This window comes from Lynx rufus, unplaced genomic scaffold (genome assembly GCF_022079265.1).
Source record: "Lynx rufus isolate CCGP_SWC_20201006 ecotype Redwood Valley unplaced genomic scaffold, mLynRuf1.p SCAF_1, whole genome shotgun sequence".
NCBI lineage: Eukaryota > Metazoa > Chordata > Mammalia > Carnivora > Felidae > Lynx > Lynx rufus.
This window is the reverse complement of record NW_025814823.1, coordinates 193,625,453-193,646,200: the sequence shown is the minus strand read 5'-3', so window position 1 is coordinate 193,646,200 and position 20,748 is coordinate 193,625,453. Positions and strand designations below refer to the sequence as shown.

Genomic DNA, 20,748 nt, shown 5'->3' with positions numbered 1-20,748 from the left:
ATTTAACTGGGCTAAAATAAACATTGTGGCAGAGCCATGTTCCTTTCTGGGGGCTCTAGGGCAAAATTCATTTCCTTGGTTATTCAAGGTGTTAGCAAATTTGAATTCCTGTGGTTATTGGACTAAGGCTCTTGTTTCTGAGGAAACAAGGGCTTGAGCTGAGGGCTCTTCCCAGCTCCCTCATTGCTTGGTTCAATGGCCTTCTTTCTTTATCAAAACCAGAAATGGAGGACCAAGTCATCTGACACCTTGAATCTCTCCTGGCTCTTTTTCTGCCTCATCTCTGAGCAACTCTTTACTTTTAAAGACCAATATGATTACATTGAGTCCACCTGGATAATCACCCTGCTTTAAGGTCCTTGACCTTAATTCTATCTGAGAAGTGTCTCTTGCCTTCAATGTAACATACTCACAGGTTCCAGAAATTGGATCATGTATTTGGGGGACCAGTTTTCAGCACACCACATCCCATTTTGTAGGTAAGGAAACATGCTTAGAGTGGTTAGGTAGCTTATCCAAGGTCACCACCTAGTTCTTGGCGTGTGGCTTTTTTTCCCAGCTTTATAACCAACTTCATCCAGAGACCATAAAGGAGAAAAGTGGAGCGTGAGGCTAGAACAGAACAATGGGTTAAGGAGTTATTGTATCACCCTCAAGTGGCTGCCACAAGAGACAATTATACTTTAGTCTTCTATGCTGTCTAACAAATTACCACTTTATAGTTGAAAATAACACATATATTACCTCCCAGTTCTGTAGGGCAGAAGGCCAGTATCCTGTAACTTTCTCTCTGCTCCAGTTCTTACAAGACTGAAATGAAGGTGTTAATCAGTTGAGTTCTCATCTGGAACTCAGAGTCCTCTTCCAAATCCATTTCTGGTATGACCTGAATTCAATTCTTTGCAATTATAGGACCAAAATCCCCATTTGCTTGCTGGCTGTTAGGAGGGAGTCCTCTCAGCTTCCAGAGGCCACTCTCAGATCCTTGTCCCTTGGCCCCCTCCAACACAGCAATGGAGAACCAACCTCACATCAGTTCCCTTCCACGTCAGACTTCTTCTGTTTCCAGCTGGAGGAAACTCTCTTCTTCTATAGACCTTAATGAGATTATATTAGGGCCACCTAGATAATGTCCCTGTCTTAAGTTCAACTGATAGGTAAATTTAAATTTTTTTTTTCTTTTCAACGTTTTTATTTATTTTTGGGACAGAGAGAGACAGAGCATGAATAGGGGAGGGGCAGAGAGAGAGGGAGACACAGAATCGGAAACAGGCTCCAGGCTCTGAGCCATCAGCCCAGAGCCTGACGCGGGGCTCGAACTCACAGAGCGCGAGATCGTGACCTGGCTGAAGTCGGATGCTTAACCGACTGCGCCACCCAGGCGCCCCGATAGGTAAATTTAATTACATTTGCAAAATCCCTTTTGCAATGGAATATGACATGATCATAGGAATAACGTGGGAGAGAGAGGAAAATGGAGGTCCTGGAGCCATCTTAGAATTCTGCCCACTACACGTCCCATGAATAATGGGACAAATAATACTATGCTCATTGAACATATGAGAAGCACAGAGGCAGATGCCAGGGCCCAGATTCTGGTGATAAGCAGAATGCCATGTCTGTTTGACAACTGAGGTAGATCATTTCCAGTCTCTTGAGGGTAAGGATGAAGTTGAATATTTCTTAGTGCCTCTTCCAACTTATGCATGGCCCAGAGCAAGCCCATAACCAAATGCATCTCCATTTATGTCCCTGGTGAGAATTCCTGAGGGAAAAGGGGAAAAACCCAAAGTTAGTATTCCATATCTATAATAATTCAGGTAAACTTATGACAGAGATTCACTAAGAGTGGGAGTCTGTCTAAATTTGTGAGGACATCAGTGTTATATGATATTTTTAAAGAAACTCAGTTTTATTATTTTAACTTTATACAATAATTTGTTCTATGACAACCACTTTTCAGAGCAAAGATTCTGAGGGAACATGATTTTAGAACTATGTAAGAATTATGGATTTATCTGAGATACCAGTTTCTCAAAAATGGGTGCTTCTAAAGTTTTTGAAATCAGTTTATTAATTTGTATAATACATGACTCCCTGTGTAATCATATTTTTGCTATTAATTAGCTCAAGAAATAATTTTCTCTATAGATAGCTCAGAGGAAAACATTACAAATTGCCTACGTATGGAGTTCCATGTTCACTCAACAAATATTGAGACTGTATTACATTCTAGGGAATTATGAGGAGCTCTAAAATCTCTCCAATGATTTAATAATCTATGGCAAGAGTGAAAAAGAGCATAACAAGGAGTGGTATGGAGGGGAAAAGTAGAAGAGTTCAGAAAAATTAGAAGCTAAGGTAAAAAGCAGCAGGCAGGCTTCTCAGAGGAGGTGGCACTTGGAGCTGGACTTCTAAATTTTAAATTCAAAGCCCATGCCCTGGCTTCAGAGGCTCTGCTTGACCTAGTCCTTGCCTCATTCTCCATACTCCCCCTATACTGCAAATTACCTTGGACTCATGACGCCGTTTCCTGCCTCAGAGCCTTTGCTCTTCCTATTTCCTCTGTCTGTAATGTTGTTCTTCAGATTGTCACACATCTAGATCATTCTCAACCTTCAGCTCTCAGCTTAAAAATTAACCCCTCAGAGAGACTTTTCTCACTTCCTGTCTATACTGATCCCTTTTTCCCTCTTCATGACTTGTCAGTCACCAAGTTAGTGATAAAAGAATAACAACAATACTAAAAGACTGACAGGAGAAGGCATTGCTGCTATCTCCATTTTACAGTTGAGTGTGCCACAACTCAGAGAGGCCAAGCCACTTCTCCAAGGTCACACAGCCAGTAGAGAAGATGCTGGGATTTGAACCCAGATTGTCTGATCTCACAGCCCATAATTTTAACCAGTATGTCCTAGGTGTTCTTCATATTATAAACACTATTGGGGGTGGGGGTGGGGGTTGTCGGTGCAGTGTGCCTGGGTGGCTCAGTCAGTTGAACATCCAACTCTTGATTTTGGCTCAGGTCATGATCCCAGGGTCCTAGGATGGAGCCCTACGTCTGGCTTCACACTGAGGGTGGAGCCTGCATAAGATTCTCTCTCTCTCTCTCTCTCTCTCTCTCTCTCTCTCCCTCTGCCCCTCTCCCCAACTTGCACTCTCTTCCTCTCTCTAAAATAAAAATTAAATAAATAAATAAGTACAAACCAAAAAAACCCATTGTGGGTATTCATTTAGAAAATCAGAAAATAGTAAAAGGTGGAAAAGAAAGAGAACCTATAATCCAGCCACTTGGATAACTCCTGTAATATCTTAGTTTGCCTACTTCCAGACACTTTATCTCTTCCAAAGTTGATTTCAAATGGGGCCATATACTGTCAGAAACATGAAACGATGCTCAACATCACTGATCATCAGGAAAATACAAATCAGAACCACAGCAAGATACCTTCTACATGTCAGAATGGCTAAAATCAAAAAGACAAGAAATAACAAGTGTTGATAAGAATGTAGAGAAAAAGGAATGTTGGTGCACTATTGGTAGAATGCAAATAGGTGCAGCCACTGTGGAAGATAGCATGGCAGTTTTTCAAAAAATTAAAAACAGAGTTACCATATGATCCAGTAATTCTACTACTGGTTATGTACCCAAAGAATAGGAAAACACTAATTCAAAAAGATGCGTGCACCCCCATTTTTCTTGCAGCATTATTTATGATAGCCAAGATATGGGAGCAACCTAAGTGTCCACCGATGGATGGATAGATAGAATGGATAAAGAAGGAGTAGTATATATACAGTGAAATATTACTCGACCATAAAAAAGAAAGAGATCTTATCCTTTTTAACATGGGTAAACCTAGAGGGTATTATGCTAAGTGAAATAAGTCAGAGAAAGACAAATACCGTAGGATTTCGCTTATATGTGGAATCGCAACAAATGAACAAACAGCAGAAACAGCCCCATGAATACAGAAAATAAGCCTATGGCTGCCAGAGGGGAGGGGCATGGGCAAAATGGGTGAAGGGGAGTGGGAGATACAGGCTTCCAGTAGTTATGGAATGAACAAGTCATAGAAATGAAAAATGCAGCATAGGGGATAAAGTCAATGGTATTGTAGTAGCATTGTATGCTGGCGGATGGGAGCTACACATGTGGTAAGCATTGCATAACATAGAATTTTTGAATCGCTATGCCATACACCTGAAGTTAATGTAACATTATGTGTCAACTCTACTTCAATTTTTAAAAACGAACACTAAATTCTTTCAAAATGAATCCATATAGTATAGCCTGCTTTATAACCTGCTTTTTTCCACTTCACAGCACACTGAAATTTCCTTCCACGTTATCTCTCATTTCTGAATAGTAGTGGCTGCCTCCACCAGGTGTCTACTCGGGTCCAGGTACCCCACTAGGCCCATTACACATCATCCTCCCAGTGCTTTTAGGTTGTTCCTGTTATCGTCCCCATTTCATAGATAGATGAGACTGAGGCTCAGCTATGTAAAATCACTTGCCCAAATCGTATCCTTAATAAATGGCAGGGACAAGAGTAGGAGATCTATACAGTTTCTGATTTCCTACTTAGTAATTTTCTTCACTGTCCCAGAAAGGGCTGTGTTATCCCTTTGGTGAAATGACTGGGGGACTTGGGGTAAGAAGAGGATGAGCACGTATTCCCTGCCTCTGGGGCTGCCCTGCCAGGTTGGCTGGGGGTATGTGGGAGGTGGGGTCTGAGTGTGCAGGGAACTGGGTAGGGTGAAAAGATACCTGGCAATAGAGGATTTTCAATTGGCTATTCTGAGTAAAATAACTCCTTTCAATACATGCCTTGTGCTGGAGCTAACCAAACATTAATTAAAGCAGAAGCATGTATTGTTATTTTTGCTCCCATTTGCTGATATTTTTAAAAAAACCCACAACATTCCAACGCAAAGGACTTCAAATACTGGATATGTTAAGCCACAGACGACAACCCAGGCCCACATCTGGCACCCTGAGGCAGGGACCCAGGCCCTCGGAACCCATCGTACTTCTGAAACCAGCTGGTGGATCAGCAGATAGTAGGAGCTCTAGGGAGGGCTTTGGATATAGGGAAACCATATGTTTTGGTATTATAGGCTAGCCAGCAGGCAGCTAGCTATAAAAAGAGAGTGGCTTCTTCTAAGAACTTAAACCCAAAAATATATGTGGAGGAAGTCTCATTTTAACACCAGCATGGTGCCAAATATTCCTTTGTGTCTAGGAACTGTGGGCAAGTGGTGTTTGGGACCTGAGAAGGTAAACCTTGAAAGAGAAGAGTGGTTGGCCCTGGTCCAAGCTACACCCACTTCCAGCGAATGAAATAACACCATTGGAATTTGATGGATTTGGGTTCACAATCAAGCTCCATCACCTGCTTGGTGACTTTAATTAAATTGTTTTGTCTCTCTGAACCTCTGTTTCCTCATTTGTCAAAAGGAGATATGTCTACCTGGGCTGAAGAGAGCAGTGAGGACTAAAAAAAAATGGATGCCAAGTATCTTCTGCAGGATCCCCATGCAAAGGCCATAGAACAATGGCTGTTTGGGGCAAAGTGAAATTCTTGCTTGTTTACATTCTCATTCCACCTCCACACCAGAGCACAGGCTGTCCCTGCCCCCAGGGAATACCTTTCTTTAAATTTCAGAATGCTCAAAGCCAGCCTGCCCTGCATAGCCCTGTCAATGGCCCCTTTTCCATGCTGCCTTTCCAGATTTTTCCCAGTTAGGCATGGCTTTTCCTACCTCCGTACTTCCTTAGAACTTAGTCAGTGACTCCTTATGCTGTTCACCACAGCTCAGGCATCATAGTTGCTTCTGGTGGGTCCCATTCGTTCTGTTAAATTGATTTCCTTGAGAAGAAACTTCTTGGTTATTTTTCATCAGGCTTTGTATATATTCAGTCCTCAATAAATACCATGTAATTACTCAATTTATTCAGTATATGTTCATTGAGCACCTGCTTTATGCCAGGCACTGTGCTAGGCACCAGGGATATAGCAGTGAATGACACAGATAAGACCCCTGGCATCACTGAATTTACATTTTAGTGGAGAAAGACAGATAATAAATGAATAAATCAATCGATAAATACATAATTTATAGAAAGATCATTTCAGACTTTGATAAGTGCTATGAAAAAAGGAAATGAGGTGAGAGAGACATGGGTGGCAAAGACAATACCTAGAGGGGTGTCTGTGAGGAGGCGACGTATGAACATAAATCTAAAGGGTAGATAGAGGCATGTTTGGGACAATTGCAGAGAAGTGAATTCCAGGCAGAGGAAACAACTGTTGCAAAGGTCCCAAGATGGGAAAGAATTTGCTGTATTCTAGGAACTGCAAGATGGCCAGTGAGGCTGGGGCATGGCAATGACAGGAAAGGTGGTACAAGATGAGGTTGGAGATGGACCAGCTCAGGTTGACCCCAGCAGAGCATTTGGATGTTACTGTGACAAATTTTAACTGGGGTGAGGAACAACATGACTCTATTTACAGTTTTAAAAGATCCTCTGGCTGCTGTGTGTACATGGATTATACAAGGACCAGAGAAGCAGCAATGAAATGTGACACTGATTGATATCTAGTGCAGAGAATGTTATCTGCAACTATGGGCGTGATTGGATGGGAGGGACTGGATGTGGGGGTGAGATAAAGAGACAAGGCAGAAATGTCTCCCTGATATTAGGTTTGAACGGCCAGATGGACAGTTATGTCACTTCCTGAGATGAGGAAGGAGAAGAATTCGTCAGTAATGTTGTATTGATTTGGGGCTTTTTGGTGGACGTTCATTAAGAATTTTGTGTTAGATATTTCAGGTTTGAGGTGTCAAGGAGGCAGTTAGATACGCATGTTAAAGGTTGGGAGAGGGACTGGAGATTTAAATTTGGGATTGGTCAGCATTTATGAATAAAGGACTTGGACTGGAGGAGGTCAGCTGGGGCAAGATGGTAGGCGGTTATAGTAACAGGGCTGAGACCTGAGCTTTGGGAACAGAAAGAGCTTAATATTGGGAAGAAAGGAAGAACCAACAACAACAAAAAGACTAAGAAGGAGTAAACTGAGAGATAGGAGGAGACTGAGGAAAGAATGGACCTAGAAGCTAAGAGGAGTGTTTCTAGAAGAAATCATCGAATAATCACCATTATTACAGATGACATCTTGAGCCCTGCTCTGTCTGTGCAAGACACGACTTACTCCTGGAATTCTTACCATCCATGAGATGGATATCATTATTCCCATTTTCAGGTGTGAAAACTGATACTCAGAGTGAACCAATGAATCAGTACATTTTTAAGAATAACTGAACTCATTTACATCCATTCTTTTGCAAACTGCACCCGTGCGACACTCCCATAGCCTACCTAAATGGAAAACAATTTTCCATTTTGAAACATAGTTCTGCATGTGCTGCAAACGTAGAGCTTGTTGTCCAGTCCCCAGCTTCCCACCCCTGGGACTCACCACAGGAGTCCAAGGCCCACCCTGCTGCCACAGTGTTAGAACACAGTGGCCAGCAGCTGGGGAAATTAAAACGAGTCACTTCTGCTGTGCCAGGGAAGTGCTGGGTGGTTTGCAGCTGGTGACAAATGGATGATTTGCCATCCAAACATAGCGTCTCAGATTAAGTGGCCTCATGAATAAAAGTCTTGCATTTGACCAGAGCTATTTATCCTGGTCTGGGAACCTTCATACCTGATCCCCAGTAAGCCTCTCTCCAAACATAGCTCAGCTCAGTAATTAGCCAAGATGGACATTTGTTTCTCCCACTAATTTACAGGCAGGCCATCTGAGTTTCTGCCTTCACACCCACGTTTTCATTACTTTTTATTTTTTATTTAAAAAAATTTTTTTAATGTTTATTTATTTTTGAGACAGAGAGAGACACAGCATGAGCAGGGAAGGGGCAGAAAGAGAAGGAGACACAGAATGTGAAGCAGGCTCCAGGCTCTGAGCTGTCAGCACAGAGCCCGACACGGGGCTCGAACTCACGAACTGTGAGATCATGACCCGAGCCGAAGTCGGACGCTCAACCGACTGAAGCACCCAGGCGCCCCTCATTACTTTTTAAAAATAGCCATTGGAAGCAGATGACAAAGGGAAATAGGTTGAACTCAGTGACCTCTTGAGCTTGGCTGAATGAAGGCACACAGGAAGTGTCCCTTCCTCTCCTTCTTCTTGGGGATGACAGGAAATGCTTTTGAAATGAAGAAGAATGTCCATATCCAACTCCTTGTCAGAATTGTCCCAGAGAGTAGGTTGACAGGATCGAATGTTGATTGCTTTTTAATGACTTTCCATTCCCCACATTGGTCTCAAGGATCTGATTTCCTAAAGTCTCTGGCCATGGCATCTACTCCCTTACCTCCAAGCAGGCTATTGCTCCTTGCACTATGTGAAGACTTCCATCCTGAAATGCTTACTCTGTGCCAGGCACTGTGCTACATCCTTCATTTGTATTTTCATGTTTAATTCTTAAAAACACCATGAGTACAATTACTTCATTTTGTAAAGAAACAAGCACAAAGAGATTCAGTGACTTGCCCAAAGTCATACAACCAGTAAGTAATGAGACAAGACTCCATCCTGCTTTATCTGACCCCTGGGCCCATTCTCCTCACCAATGCCCTCTACTTTCTCCTTGAGGATAGCACAAAAGTCATTATCAAATGAATCATTGCAATATTTTATCTGGATGTTTACCTGGAGGGACTAATAACTAGATAGATGTTAATATATTTCTTGACTACTGTAGCATACTCACTTAAATCAAAAGTCTCTGACATTCACAATAGGATTAAGGGCAGGAGTCAGCAAACTGTGGCCCACAGACCAAAACCAGCCTGCTGTGTGTTTTTATGATTAATTTTTTTTGAATACAGCCATGTGCATATGTTTATGTATTGTCTATGGCTGTTTTCATACTACAACAACAGAGATGAGTAGTACATGAAGCCCACAAAGCCTGAAATATTTACTACCTGGACTTTTACAGAAAACGTTTGCCTATCCCTGGTCTAGAATGACAAATCTAAGCTGAGAGATAATAATAAAAAAAAAAATTAAAGGCCTACAGTGAATCCTAATGCATGAACAGGACAGGAAATATCCATCAGAAGCAGAGAATGATCACATCAGAGCCTTACTGTCTTCTATTAGCATCACATTTAATAATATATGCAGTGTCTTATTAAGAAAAGTAAAAACCATCATTTACAAGAAGAGACAGCTTATAGCCAGCATCAAGAGCATGTCAGAGTCCATTCACCCAGTAGGCATGAACTGCCATTTGAGCGTTGTCCTCTTCCACAGCCCCTGCTCCTGTGGATCACCAGACCCTGTCACTTTGATCTCTTCATGCAGCCTGCCCCTCCCAATTTCCATGGGCTCTGTTTAGCAAGTTCAACCAAGCATCACCCCTGTTCATCAATAATACTATAAGTAATAATCATTATAGCATCTTTAAAAAATCACTACAGCAGCATGGTTAGAATTGTAATAGGAGAAGGATTATGGTGTGATGGGGAGCAGAAGGGGTTGCTTAGAGCTCTGCTTGCAATGACTGGGGAGTTGAAGAAGAGATAATATTCCACTCACCTCCTCTTTTTACCTCTGGCTACTGAGCCTTCTCCTACTACTGTACCTATTCTGCTTAACAGTCTCTTACTTATACTCCAAAACCAAGCACAAGTTTCTCTTCCTCTGATAACTGTCCCTGACACCTGCCAGCAGAGTAATTATCAAGTCTTTCTGTGTCCCCTTAGTACTACTTTCTTACTTGTCACATAATTAAGATAGTACTATAATTACCATTTATGACATTAATATAAGATGGTGATAGTTCTACTGAGTGCTTACTATGCTTCAAACACTGTGCTAAACATTTGGCAGAGAATCAGGGTATTGGACCCCACAGCCTGTGTTTTAATCACTAGGCTACACTGCCCTCCCATCTTCTGCATGGAAGGCAGAGACTATTGTGTATTCACTTTTTTTTAAGTTTATTTATTTATTTTGAGAGAGAGAGAGAGAGAGAGAGAGAGAGAGAGCAAATGCATCAGCAGGGAAGGGACAGAGAGAGGGAGAGAGAGAATCCCAAGCAGGCTCCGTGCTGTCAGTTCAGAGCCTGATGCAGGGTTTGATCCCATGAACCATGATATCATGACCTCAGCTGAAATCTAGACACTCAACCAACTGAGGCAGCCAGGCACCCCATGGTGTATTCACTTTTATCTCTGCAATGCCTAACAGTGCCTGCCATACAAATAATGTTTATAAAATGAATGGATAAATAGTATGGCACACATTTCTAAAGATACCTATCCCTTGGTCATTCAAACACTAATTAGGTACTACTGTGAAGAGATTTTATAGGTATAATTTGAAGTCCCAAATCAGTTGATTTTAAGGTACAGAGATTTTTCCAGGTGGACCTGACCCAAACAGATGAGCCCTTTAGAAAAAGAGAGTTTTCTCCAACTAGTGGAAGTCAGAGAGGTTCAAAGAATAAGAGGGATTGCTACACTATTGCTGGCTTGAAGATAGAGGAGACAGGTGATGCAGAATGCTGGCAACCTCTAGAAGGTGAGACAGCTTCAGGTGGACAGCCAGCCAGAAAACAATGACTTTGGTCCCATGACCACAGGGAGGTGAATACTGCAAACAACCAGTGAGGTTGTTCAACCCGAACTCCAGATAAGAACCATAGCCCCAGCCAATACCATGATTTCAGCTTGGTGAGACCTTAGTGGAGAATCTAGATACCCCAACCCAGACTTCTGATCTACGGAACTATGAGACAATGAATGAGTGCTGTTAGAAGACACTAAGTTTGTGGTGATTTGTTATGCAGTGGTAGAAAACCAATACAAATAGGTTTCCAATTCTCTGGAGATGCTGGTGGTCAGACTCCTTTCAGTAGCTCCCAAATGTCCCACTGAGCTTTACAAGAAGTGAATCATGGCTGTGATCCAACATCAGGGAGATGACATGGGTTGAGGAAGTCTGTGCTCATCTACAAATGAATCAGAATCTGGTGAAGGAGGTAATGTTCTACAGTGGGTAGACTTCTGGACAAGAAATATGAAGTCCTGGTTCCTAGTCCTAGATTTGCCAATGGCTCACTACATGACCCTGGATAAGTCACCTTATGTCATGTAACTGCAGATCTTTCATCTGTAAAATGGGGATATTCATCCCTCTCCCATCCATTTCATAGTACTGTAAATGATGATTGAGTAAGATAAAGAGCCCAACAAGCTATATAAGTTGTGACCAATTCTAGAGGAACATAGGGATTCCTCAGTGGCTTAGGGACTTTAGGGAAGAGCTGTGCCAAGTTATAAGACTAATAAAATTCAGGTGATGAGGCATACCTCCACGGGCCAGATAACAGTTGTTCTTCCCTACTAAGGAATTTATCCTATAGCTCCCTAGGAGAATAATTATCACAAAAATAATGCCTCATGTTTCAACAGCACTTTTCAAAGTGCTTTTCCCTGTGCTATTTTAATTCCAATAACTTGTATCAGTTAAAGGAAAAGAATCAACTAAGTCTAGTTCTGAAAGTTTTGGTTTCTCACCATGACATAGAGTTAGTCTCACCCATTACACAGAAGAGAAGACGGAGGCCCAGCTGGGCAGGCAACTTGCCAAGGTTATAGGGCTGGTCAGTGAAAGAGCAAAGACACTCATTCCCAGTCTTGGCCTCCAATAACTCCATCTCTCTACTTTTGGTATGGAACTGGGAAAATGCAGAGTTCTTAGACAGAGGCCCAGCTTAGCCTGTACCAGGTCTGAACTGAAGAAGGATGGTGTGTTACACTCAGGTTCCTATCACATGGATCAGATGCAAATGAAGCATTGGAATCATATCACATTTTGACGAGCCTCTTCCCCCAGCCTTCCAGTTATGCTACAGATGACACTTACTGGCTGTTAAACAACAGACTCCTTCTTTGGTATCTTTATTAAATAGGTGGGGATGTGGGAAATAGTGTGCAGGGTAAGCTGCTCTCAATGCCTAGCAGATAAATATTAATTAAAGAAGAACAGGGAAGAAGGATCCATTGACTTGGAACTTTCTTGGGAGGGTTTTGAGTTTCACTAGATGATCCCCAACTTGGGATACTTTAGCTGGGTCTCTCAGTTCAGTAATGTTGGAAAAGGAAATAGCCATCCTGAACACTTGGTTTGAGGCTGTTACTCCAGACATCCTGGGCTATAAGCAAGTTTGAATTCTCCTGGCCCTGAAAAATATTCCTGGTCTCTAGAATCCAATGTGAATAGAATTGGCAGGTTATGAGAGAGGTGATATTCATGCATTCACTTGTTATTGAGGCCCACTCTGTGCTAGGTGCTATAAGATTCGTTACTCTCATGGAGCTTATGATCTAGGGGAATGATAGTCAACAAACACACAGAGATCCAATTTCAATGACAATGTGAGCTACATGAGGCTCTAAGATTATTAAGCCTGAATGCTGAAAAAGTGCTAGGTGGGTTGAGGTCTGAAGGATGAATAGGGTTGAAACAATGATGGGGGTGGGAGTGGAGGCAAGAGTGGCATGTGATAAGGGTATGAGACTTTTGAATAGAAAGAACCAAACAAAGCCCAGTGTGACCAGAGTACAGAAAGCATGTTGTGGACACACTGGCGAGCAGGCCAGGGGCCAGACCACATGGGACCTTGATGGTCACCAAGGAGTTTGAATTTTATTCCAAGTGTAAGAGAAAGGCTTTCATGGATTTTAAGCAAAGAAGCAACATAATACACTTCACGTTTTTAAAAAGACCACTCAAACTGATTCAGCAGAGGAGTGGAAGGAGGGGCTGCTTGGAGGGGCATCTAGTTTAGATGCTACTGTGGTCACCCCGAGTTGGGAAAAGAGTAGCATCTTCACACAGCCCCAGGACACTGATATTTGCCACCTCCTAAGGTGAAAAGAAGATCCTGTGATTTTGAGTACATATGTGTACTACCCCCAGGGCATGGAGAGAATAAGTTTGCCTCTTTGTATCTCATTTTGCTTGACTGCCCAATGGAAGCCATGCATCCTGGTCTACCTAGTTATCATTTCAAATCACAGAAAGGGAGAGATGGGAGGAGTAAGAGAGAAAGCTGGACCTGTGTAATATATGACCCTCTGTGTAGACATGTCTCCAGCACGTCGTACCCTGGGGACTAAGAGTAGGCACCAACACAGCTTCTTTGTGAATGGTCCACCAAGTGAACATCTTCAGAAATGGGGAAACCTACTCTCACCCTCAGAATAGCCAACTCATTGTTGCACCACCCTACCTATCAAATACCCACTCCTTGTATTGCTAAAACACTTGTACCAAATGCTCCTAAATCGGGTCTCATGGCAGCAGCCTCCTATCAATCCTTCAGGGAACACCTCTCTCCAAGTCTCTTTTTCTGGTTCCCTCCTCCTGCAGCCATTCTTCACAGGGCATAGCTTTGCTCCACTCTCCTGATCTCATTCCTTTGAACAAATTTCCTCTTATTTCCTCTTTTAATAGGAAGCATCTAAGAACATTATTTTCCATATAGCAAGCAAAAACAAATATTTGCTGAATTTTTTGAAGTGAGCACTGTCTGCCTAGAATCAAAAGGAGCCTGTAAGACATGCAAACAAAGTGGGACACACAGGAACATGGGAATAACACAGAGAAGGTCGGGTAGGGTTTTCAGAGCATTGTGGAACAATCAAGCAAGCTAGCAGGCCTGGGTTCTGCTCCTGAGTCAGTGTGATTTGAGACTCGAATTTATCTGTAAAACTTGTAGGTTGTATTGGTGATTTCTTTGGTGGTTAAGTATTAAGTTTTAGTTAAGCACTGTCACCTACTGAAAGCTTTGAGCTTAAGGCTGTCAAGGCACATGTTAGAAAGGATGTACAATTATAGTAGTGCCAGGATGACACTTACTTAACAAATCAAGCTGGATGGAAAGAAAAATAGAATGCAAGCAACTTTATCACTGTATGATTCAGTATGATTTGATGCCCTGTATGTCCACCATACCACATCATATGACATCAACATCAGTTTGTAATATCTTTGGAAAAATATTCTAGAACTGGAAACCTCCTAGCCAAATCTGAAAGATCATAGAATTCTTGACTAGTCATGTCTCTCCTCATTGTTGGGCATAAGAGAGGCGTCTAGGAATCTAAGAACATCAAGGAACAATTTCTCACCTCATTTGTGATTGTCATAGTTGCTGTTTGGATCCAGTACAAAATATGCTTTGTCTTTTATTTCAGCCAAACTCTTTCCCTGTGGTAGGGGGGAGAACTGTACTTGCCCTCAACAGTGACATTTCCCCAAAGTGGCCGAAGTACAGCTGTTCACATTCTGCCTCCAATACATTCTCCCTTCCTTTCCTTCTGGTCCATTACTTTGGTGGCCTTTGAAGGCCAAAAGAAGAGTAATGAGAAGGCAATCTGGAAACATTTCTGAACATGGTCAAATGTGTGCATCATGTGTGTAAATGCATTTGCAATTCATATGTGTGTGCACAAACATTTGGTGTATATGTAGCTGCATTTAAAATGATGTTTGTAAGACAGATGATAGATAGATAGATAGATAGATAGATAGATAGATAGATAGATAATGTTTGTACATATTTGTGATTTTGTGGTCAAGTGTTGACATATCTGTCTTTGTTGGCACATGTCTTGATGTATATGTATGTGCAAAGGTGGTGTGAATATATGCCTGTGGGATTTTATCACCCATGAAGGACAGCAACCACACAAGTCCTTATCTTGTAATAAGGAATAAAATGCCAACATGAATCTCTCTGACATTTGAATTATCACATCTAGCTGACAGAGGAGAAGGGTGCAATAGGGCTTGACAGCTCTGCTGACGGGGCTTAGGCTGGCCCTTGGCCCTTCCCTATGGCCTTATGCAGTTGATGTCAATGCTTCTGACACCTCTTCCCTTTGGCCTTCAGGTCCCTGTCTGGCCGCATCGTTGGTGGTGTCTGGTGGTTCTTCACCTTGATCATCATCTCCTCATACACAGCCAACCTGGCTGCCTTCTTGACCGTGGAGAGGATGGTGTCTCCCATCGAGAGTGCTGAGGACCTAGCGAAACAGACGGAAATCGCTTACGGCACACTGGAAGCAGGGTCCACTAAGGAGTTCTTCAGGGTAGGAATATCCCTTGTCCTAGAGCACCTTCACAAAAGGGAACCACTACTGTCATTAAAATATCCTCATTAAGGAGCATGTGATTATAGTCAACCAGAGCAACTGCTTAGCATAGTACAAGTCAGGGAAACTCAGAGCATTTCTCAGCTTCTTACAAATTCTTGAGAAATCTACAATTCTATATTTGTAATAACTTCAAAGCTCTTGCACTGAATCAGACCCCTTACGTATGCCAAGTCTGTGCCAACTTCTCTGAGGGCTGCAAAGGATATGACATTCAGTTCCTTCCCTGTTCCCACACATACTTGCAGTCTAATTAGTAATTGATTAGTATCGGCCTAGGGACAAGGTCCAGACCTGATGCCCTTTTATGTCCTCTCCTTGAAGACTTGATGAATAAGGAGATGGTATATGGGGAATGATTACTGGAACAGGCGGTCTATTTAACAGTGCCAGGAGAGAGAAAATGTGAAGTGAGAGTGGAGGTGATGGAGAGGTCTTATGGCCAGAGGCAGCGAGTGAAGGCAGAGGAGCAGAGAGCTTAGAAACACAAACCTAGGGTCATCCAAACCTAGGGCCAGACCCTAGCTCTGCCCTTTACTTGTTCTCTGGCCCTTAGCCTCTTTCACACCATTTTCTCATCTATAGAGTCAGGAGAATAATATCTACCTCAACGAGTCATTATGATATTAGAAGAGATGAGGCATCTAAGACACAAGGCTCTGTGGGTACAGGGCTTTGGGGTACAGGCATTTGGGAGCCATCTTGAAGAAGGGGTAGGGATTTACAGCCACAAACATTAGAAAATATTTCTAGGCATCATGAAACTAGGTCAGGTCTGTGTTGGCTAATTATATTCCAGGCAAAGGGGACAACTTGAACAAATGCCCCAAAGCAGAAAAGCCTGTAGTTCCCTGGACTTTAGACATGTTCCTCCTGGAAGTTGAAGAAATAGTACATGGAGCTACCATGTATTGAGGAAGGAAAAATGATAAATAATTGCTACACTTACCTAGCATTTGCTATGAATCAGGTCTTGTGCCAGCACACCCTCATTTAATCTTGTCATTACAGTTAGAAATTTGTTTTCCCCATTTTATATGTGAAGTTCAGAGAAGTCAAAGTAATTGCCTGAGGTCACACAGGTAGTAAGTAGCAGAAGGAGAATAGACAGCCAGTATCTGCCTTGCTTCAGGCAAGGGACAGGGATCCCATACAGTCCTACCAGGTTCTCACTGCAACTTTATGGAGAAAACCCCAGACTCCGAGTGAACCCACAGAGTGTGCTCAGTTTCTTGGTTGTGGGTTCTATGTTCTGCATGACAAGCAGGAAGGGGACCAAGGTCTTAACCATCACTGACCCAGTCTCCAAGGCTAATGTCATCTACTTCAATATAATGGAGCAAGAAGGTGACTTAGAGGTCATGTGGTCAGAGTCTATCGTTTTAGAGAGAGACATGACTTGCTTAAGCTTAACCAACCAGCTAGTAGAAAAACCTCCTGCAATCTCATAATTCTCTAGAATTTTTAGCCTGCAACCAAAGTGTGAAGGGGGTGTCTCATATTTGTCCAGGTAGCCATTCCTATATCCCTGGCTTTGCTGATGAAGTTGGGGAACAGCCACTTCACTTACACATTACATACTCATGTTCTCATCCCCAATATCTGAGCATGTCACTATCCCCAAAACACCTTCCATCCATGGTCTCATTTATGTCCCACCTATGACCTATGGTAGAACAGGAGTTATATGTCCATTTTGTGAATAAGAAATTGAAATTCAGGGAATCATAATGCAAGTGTTGAGGATGAACACAAATTCTGTTTCTTCATTCCAGCCAAAGTATTCTTGACGCTGAACCACACTGTCCTAATGAGGTGGTGTGATTAGCTGATTTTTTAAAAAGATTATTCAGGTTGTTAGATGAGCTCATGATCAAATCTAGTCTAACCTTTTCCTTTTGTAGTTGGGGAAACTGAGGCCCAGAAAAGAAAAGGGTCATGCTCTAACTACTCAGAGGCATAGCTAGGACTTAGGACTTGAAAGTTCTCTGTTAATCACTATGTCAATTGACATATTTCTATTTATCATCCACAGGACACTGTTAGGCATCTAGAAACAAAACAGTGTGTATTCTACAAGCTCTGGGCACTCACTAGGTCTACTACATTCGTGACAATAGGTTGTAGTTCATATGCTAACTCTGATCAACGGTAGTGGCCTGGAGTTCGATGTTGACAGGGGATTCTGAGGTCACATCTGGGCACAGTGTGAAAGAATTCCTTGACTGATGTCAATATCCCTCACATATATAGGAAGGGAAAGTGGTCTCAAGCCAGCCATGTATTGGGCATTCTTATCCTAAAGTAAAACCTAAATAAAGGAAATAATTAGTAGTAGTAATTGCACCACTTATAGAATACCTACTATGTGTCAGGCACTGGGTTATGCATTTTACATCTGTTGTCATATACTATCCATGGCGACACTATGCAGTCAGTACCATCATCAACATTGTCAGGAGAGGAAGACTAAGGTTCAGAAATGTTGTTATTTGTCCAAGGTCCCACAGCTAGTAAGATATAAAGCCTAAAATAAGGGAGGCAGCTGGTTACAGTGAAAAGGCACTAGGTGCTATCAGGAAACCAGGGTTTTATTCCTGGCTCTGCCACTAGGAAGGTACATGACATTGGACAGTTCACTGCCACACTGTGGGCCCCAGTTTCTTTACTGGTAGAAAGACAGCACTAACAAGATATGCCCCATGAGCCCTTCCATCTCTGTAACTTTGACCTTGAGAATTTTCCCACCAGGACTTTGGTGGATGGGGAGACAAGATCACCTACCACCCTTATAAGGCAGGAGAAGAGCATGGTGACACATGTATTCTTCTACCCCAGTCTCTAAAAAAATATGGCTTCTAGTCCCCATGGCAGCCCAGAGCTTCTTGGCAGCTCCAATCCAGAGTCACTGAATCCTCCATCGACAGTTTAATTAAGATGTGTGAAGGGCTGTGAGAGCTGCAGATGATAGGAGAGATCCAAGAACAAATACCCCAAGTATGTTTCCAATCTTCCCTGCCACTCATGCTGCCTTCGCATCCCTAGAGATGAGATTTTCCTGATAGCCTAATCTGAGCAGCTATGAGCACAGCCCTGGCATTTGGGGCACAGGGGTGAGACCGAGAGGACATATTAATTTTCTGCATACTGTTGCCCAGAGGGCTCTTCAGCTCTACCTGTCAACAGCCCAGTTCCCTGCCGTGGCCATCTTGTCAGGTCAAATTGCATCTTGCCATTGCCCTGCTGAGTATTTTGTTGGGTTTCTGCCTGGAAGATCATCTGTAAATCTGGTCACAGCTGAATTTATACATTTCTCTGTTTCCTGAGTGAGAAGAGATGTACACTGTAGATGTTCTGATTGGTTCTAGGTGTATCCTCCTCTAACTTTGAAATTCTCCCTCCCTTTTCTCCTTTCTTTCTTCTGCTTCTTCCTCATACATTGTTGCTTGAATGATGTGTTTTCATGTAAAGAATCAGGTATTTTAAGACCACAAGGGATTCAAAGGTCCCCAAGCCCCAAATCCTCGTGGAACAGATGAGGAAAGACTAGAACCCAAGCTCTTCACTCCCAGTCCAGTGGCCTTTCCAGAGGGTCAACCATACTTTAAAGCGCATCACCTAGTTGATCTAATTATAGATTCACTCTACCAAATACTTCCCTGAAATTCTCAGTAACTATTTCCCTTAATTTTCCATTGAGACCAGACTTTTTCTAGGCCCAAATATCTCTATAGATCATTTGGCTCAAACAACAACTTAACTGTTTATCAATATTTTGCCAACACTTGATGTTGATATCAAAGAAATAAAACTGATATTTGTGTGCAAAGAAAAATGACATTTTGTGTGTATAATTTTATACTAAATAAATCTGTAATCTGTGTTTTAACCACTAGTCTACATGAATTTCATGACTCTAGCACTCTTTAAAACATTAGCCTCTTATATATGTATAACATGTGTCCAATTTCAAAGCCAGACTCCCGTACCCCCAAAATACATTTACCCTTTGGGGTAAGGAAACTCTTTAGAAAGACCATGTTAGATGAGAGGGATGATTTGTGGTCCTGGGTTGTGGGCCTTGACTAAGGGCCTACTATGTGTAAGGGTGCACTCTGTGAAGGACTCACAGAAGGGAAGATGTCCCCCTCCCTCAGATGGCATCCATATACTTAAGACCTGTACACAAGCAAGCATGCCTTGCAATCTTGGCAGTCTAGCCTGAAGGTCCAGTGAGTGTGTCCTAGAGGAACATCAGCCCTCACAATACTCTTTTTAGCCCCAGAGGCCTACAAATCAGAATCATCTGGGGGAACTCCTGGAAGAAAAGTTTTTTTCTAGGTTCCACCCCAAACCTGCCATATCAGAATCTATAGGTTTAGAACAGGACATCTCCATATTTACAATTTCTGCACAGGATTCTGGTGCCCACTAGAGCTTGTGAATGATTGTCCTTGAAACTAAGGTGGCCTCAGAATACAAAGGATTTGTTCTGGCCTGTGAAATGACTAGTAGGATGTGGCTGGAGAGAACCAGGGTATCAAGAGAAGTAAATAGCCTAGGCAAAGTCCCAAAGAAGGGACGTTTCAAAGTGAGTTCAGTACAAGGGGAGGAAAACAGTTTGGCAAGATTGAGAGGCTTTTGAAATATAAACAGGTGACAGTATTAGGTCTCAAGTTATTAGCTTTATCAGACAATTTACTTCCAAGGTCAGTCTTATAATATGACTCATGATCCAGAATTCCTCAATGTTTTTATTATTGGGGGAACCAATAATGAAATCATATTCCACTGATATTAAGCTCTCCTTTTCTTCTGGGCAATATAAATATGGCCTTCTTGAGTAATAGATAGGTTCTATAATGTCTTCAGAAGCTAGATTAGGGTTGCATTTCTTAACTCTTCCCATATAGAAGGAGAATATAATTCAGCAGTAAATAAAAGATTCTGAGCTATTCTGTTCATTCTCTATTTGCAAGATATTTGTACTTTGGAACCTACTGGTACTAATTAGAGCCTCTTATTTTGCAATCACTCATAATTTGTTTCTTCCTGAGCTAATCTCACTCATGAATGTGTGATCAAGCTACACTCAGCTCTTCATTAGTGTGTGTGCCACCTCAATTCCAAGCACAGCCAGCACTTAACTCCAGCTTTGTTCCTGTCCCCTGCCAGAGGTCTAAAATTGCCGTGTTTGAGAAAATGTGGACATACATGAAGTCAGCAGAACCATCAGTTTTTGTGCGAACCACGGAGGAAGGAATGATCCGAGTGAGGAAATCCAAAGGCAAATACGCCTACCTTCTGGAGTCTACCATGAATGAATACATTGAGCAGCGGAAACCCTGTGACACCATGAAGGTGGGAGGTAACTTGGATTCCAAAGGCTATGGCATTGCAACACCCAAGGGGTCCGCCCTGAGGTAAGTAGCCAAGATTTGCTTCCTTGGTACTCCCTCTCCCCTCCCTACCTCAGGAATGAAGCTGCTGTGTCTGCC

The 20,748-nt window shown here is 42.4% G+C and overlaps 1 protein-coding gene across 4 annotated transcripts in view; it reads left to right on the top strand.

Annotated features, from left to right (window-relative positions):
• The window catches only part of GRIA1 (glutamate ionotropic receptor AMPA type subunit 1), a 304,474-nt gene that overhangs the window by 246,981 nt on the left and 36,745 nt on the right, over window positions 1-20,748 (top strand). For all 4 annotated transcript variants that reach the window (XM_047073505.1, XM_047073496.1, XM_047073479.1 and 1 more), the window contains 2 exons: window positions 14,989-15,187; window positions 20,426-20,673. In XM_047073505.1, the coding sequence (XP_046929461.1) occupies window positions 14,989-15,187; window positions 20,426-20,673 (447 nt within the window). The remainder of the gene's footprint in view (window positions 1-14,988; window positions 15,188-20,425; window positions 20,674-20,748) is intronic.